General features: G+C 40.0%; 1 protein-coding gene across 1 annotated transcript; it reads left to right on the forward strand.

The window, feature by feature from the left end:
* Nucleotides 1-1,254: 1,254 nt before the first annotated feature.
* On the forward strand, nucleotides 1,255-3,966 carry LOC114359172 (glucose dehydrogenase [FAD, quinone]-like). Its single transcript, XM_028313455.1, has 3 exons — nucleotides 1,255-1,270; nucleotides 1,875-2,008; nucleotides 2,272-3,966. The coding sequence occupies exons 1-3, from the start codon at nucleotides 1,255-1,257 to the stop codon at nucleotides 3,802-3,804; spliced, it is 1,683 nt and encodes a 560-aa protein (XP_028169256.1). The 3' UTR covers nucleotides 3,805-3,966.
* The last annotated feature ends 350 nt before the right edge of the window (nucleotides 3,967-4,316 follow it).

Here is a 4,316-nt window from a genome sequence, read left to right on the forward strand (position 1 = left end):
ATACTGCCTGGTTCAACAAACCTTCTTTTTGACCTATGTATTAAAACCGGTTGTTCAAACATTTAATGAAACGACTTATTTACATTATCGAACTGAAATGTTAATTGAATAAATTAACGACACAGCTGAATTATTATTATCAGCTACACAGATAACAGATTAGTGTTGTTCAAATGCCATATTGAAAGTAATCCTACTAATTTATAAATACGAAAGTTTGGATGTCTGGATGTCTGTAACTCTTTCACGCAAAATTGTGATGAAACTTTACAGTATTGGTGAAGCCGGGCAAAAGCTAATATTTCATATTATCGACAGTTCAATTCCACTATTCATTATTATCTCACTATACTGGTTTTAATTTTCGGAAAAGAAAAATGAAAATTCTGACTGTTTCTTACAAAAGATATAGGTTGGCAAATTGCCGATGTTTAACAACAACTAATTAATTAACTGTTTAACAACAACTGGTTCATTTTCACTTGCTTTTTTCTAGTCTATCGATAGCGGGATCGGTACAACACTAGAACCGTGCACTACCTACTAAAGTAAGTCGTGCACTCGTGCCCCAAGACATTTTGTTGACAGCAAAATGTACGTGACAGCGTTCTTGTCCTATGTTGCTAAAATACAACAAGCGTTTTCCACAATATCAGTATTTCAGTTGACTGCCTGGCGCTACCCTCCTGATGCGACTGTGACTGGTGTGTATCAAAATTATAGTACTCTTCATCATCATCATCTAGTATTATAATACTGCAGGAGCAGCATCATATAATACATCAGCGGTGTCCTAACGTGTCGACACTGTTCGCGCACGTTTACCAACAAGATTGGCTACTGTAGCCATGTGAGGGCACATGATAGGGCAGCCCAGCGTAGCCCTCTTATTGCGTACTAAAGGAATTTTGTCGTAGTTACCGTAGCCGAAAGCGGCTTGGGAGTATATGTATTGTATATAATACTGCAGGAGCACCCTCTCTCGATTCACCAGATAGTCCAGTCAATAAAGTAATGTGAGGAACACAATTCCTGACTTCGTGACTTTATTTAGATTAGTTAGGAGGTGAACATATAAAAAGTCCCCGCCCTTAGCCCCTGAGCCGGCAGGCTGAGATGGCCACTGAAGCAAAAAATAAAGAAAAACTAAGTCACCTGTAGCAAAAATCACCTTTTTTTTGGTTTATAATGGTCCCTGATTAAAGCATTCATTGACTGGCTAATTGAGGATTTGTTCCACTATTGTACCTACAGATGGCGGCATGTCAAGGTAAGCACTGTGAGATCATAATAATGTAGTTGTAATGGAAGAGAATTTGCTGCAATAATGAGTAGGGTCTTATGTGCCGTCGTATGTGCAGAAGAATAATACTTCAAAGTAAATAAATGTACGATTCTAGTCTCAGCACACTAACTGCAAGCCTATAAATATGGTTACGTACCGAGCTTTATCCAAAATTTGAGGTGGCTCAAGCCATTTTCAGACCCAGAACGGTTTCAGTCACTAACCATACGTTGAGATAAATATCAAATAGCCCTATAGTCTCTGACTTAACGTATTTATACCAAGTTATACATAAGAACAAACTTTTACGAGTTTCTGAGGTACAGAGTGACCATTATCAGCAATTACCACAAGGTAACTCCTACTACTAATGGTCAGAAATCACCTGTCAAGTCATTAGCGACCAAGTCAACCGTACCGTCACCGAACCGTTGGGGCGCTACTGAGTTAGAAATATTTATTTTAAAACCAATATCAATCCCTCGCTCACCACAATAGTCGACGGGCGAAGGATCCTCGGATCTCGAGCGTTCGGCTATTGCCGCTAATACTTCGTAGTCTGAACGAATACTATATTAATGGATTCCAGATGGAGCGTCGTTTGACTTTGTCATCGTGGGCGCGGGCTCGGCAGGTAGCGTGCTGGCCAACAGGCTCACGGAAGATCCGAGGGTGACGGTGCTGTTGATAGAAGCCGGCCCTGATTCACCCATCGAGTGCAATGTGAGTTATCATTGAGCCATTTGAGCCGGGTAAATCTATAAACTCATTTTTTCCTTTCAATCAAATGACGTCCACTGCTAGACAAAGACCTCGACCGGTCCTACACTGCCCGCATCCAGGTACTTCCCGCTTCCTTCACCAGATCGTCGGTTCACCTACCACCACCGTCTTCCGGCCCTTGGTCGCTACTCGGCTTTTTGCACTAACGGTCACTAAGCTCATGCGACGAGTCTTGTTAGTAATGAATAAATTTTGCTTTTCAGGTTCCTGGATTGGGCTCGTATGCCAAGTCATCGTATTTGAACTGGAAACACGTCACCGAACCAGATGAAAATGCTTATCAATGCTTGGAAAATTACACATACCCCGTAGGCCATGGCAAAGTTCTGGGTGGGACTAGCAGCATAAACGACATGTACTATGTTCGAGGCAATCCTGAAAACTACAACACGTGGGCTGATATCATCAAAGATGATTCGTGGGATTACAAACATGTACTACCATATTTCAAAAAAAGTGAACGTCTGGAAGACTCGGCATTATTACATTCACGTTATCGAAAATATCACGGAACCCATGGCTATATGAAAGTCACTAAAGTAACGATCAGTGAATTTAAAAATTACAGGAGCGTGTTTCAAGAAATGGGCTACAAGGTACTTCCTGATATAAATGGCGATCAGCACGTAGGAGTTTGTGAACAATTAATGACGGTTGCCGATGGTCTTCGTCAAAGTACTGCTAATGCTTTTCTGTCACCGATAAAAGATCGCCCGAATCTGTATGTCTTAAAAGAAACTCTTGCTACAAGAATAATTGTAGATAATGGCAAAGCCACAGGTGTTGAAGTAATTGATAATGATAACAAAACTTTAACAGTCAAAGCAAACAAAGAAGTGATAATATCAGCAGGAGCTATAAACACACCACAACTTTTATTGTTGTCTGGGATCGGTCCAAAAGAGCATTTACAGAACTTTAACAAGACGGTCGTAGCAGATCTTCCTGTAGGATATAATCTGCAAAATCATCAATTTATACTCATGGGCATTACAATGCCAGGAGCAGAAGCGATACCTGTACCTGTAAATCCATATGCTATAAACTCGGTTTTGGCCACAGGATACCTGACAGCAAATGCAACCGCAAAATACCCTGACTACCAAGCCTTCTTTTTAAAAACAGGTGTTGATGGATTCGTTGAAAGTTGTGTGTTCTTCAATTTTAACTATGATCTATGCGAGAAGTTGTACAACGAAGTTAAAAATATTAATTTCGTCGCAGTCGCAATAACAAGTTTTAATGTTAAAACTCGTGGAACAGTAGCACTAAAAAGTTTGGACCCAAGAGATAGCCCTCTTATTACTTTAAAACCATATTTGGAGGAAAGCGATTTAGAGGACATGATCAGGAACGTAGAAGACTTCGCAAGGATTGTGAATACCACGTATATGAAGAGTGTTGGCGCGAAGTTCATAACGTTACCCAGCTGTGAGGACTTCGAGGAGGGAAGTAAAGAGTACTGGAGGTGTTACGTGCAGTGTTTGGTCAGTTCTGGGTTCCACTTTGTGGGGACCAGCGCTATGGGATCCGTGGTGGACAGCCGGCTGCGCGTGCTCGGTGTTAGAGGACTGCGGGTGGTGGACGCCAGTGTTATGCCCACCATCACTAGTGGGAACACTAACGTTCCCACTATTATGATTGCGGAGAAAGCCGCTGACATGATTAAGAAAGATAACCACATGCACAATACAATTATTCCACGTGACTTTAATATTCATTGCAGGTCATTGTAGTTTAGATTAGACTTCCTTACACAAAGAGGCTTCCTTATAGCATAATTATCATTTAATTTACCCCCACGATAATGTGTGTTCTAGATTAATCCTACTAATTCCTAGTAATATTATAAAGGCGAAAGTTTGGATGTCATGATGTCTGGATGTTTGTTACTCTTTCACGCAAAATCTACTGAACGGGCTAACATATAGGCTATAATTTATGACGATCTGTGACATATTAAATTTCACGTGGGTGAAGCCGCGGGCAAAAGCTAGTTTGATATAATATTATGTAGAATGTTCATTTCGAATAAAAATGATAGTAGAGTACTTAGTAGATAATAAATGATTGCTAATTTTATAAATGTTCATTAAATGTGTGTTAACATATTTTAAATTTTTTGTCAAATCTATCAAATAAAGATTATTATTAGAATTTGAATCCCTATCTTCTACCCATTTTAATAAAAAATATGTAGCGCCCCTATCCTTTCATTTGGAAAGTAAATGAGCGAGTTGCCGCCGTT

Source organism: Ostrinia furnacalis, unplaced genomic scaffold, assembly GCF_004193835.3.
Source record: "Ostrinia furnacalis isolate ACB-3 unplaced genomic scaffold, ASM419383v2 OfSCF4245, whole genome shotgun sequence".
Lineage (NCBI taxonomy): Eukaryota > Metazoa > Arthropoda > Insecta > Lepidoptera > Crambidae > Ostrinia > Ostrinia furnacalis.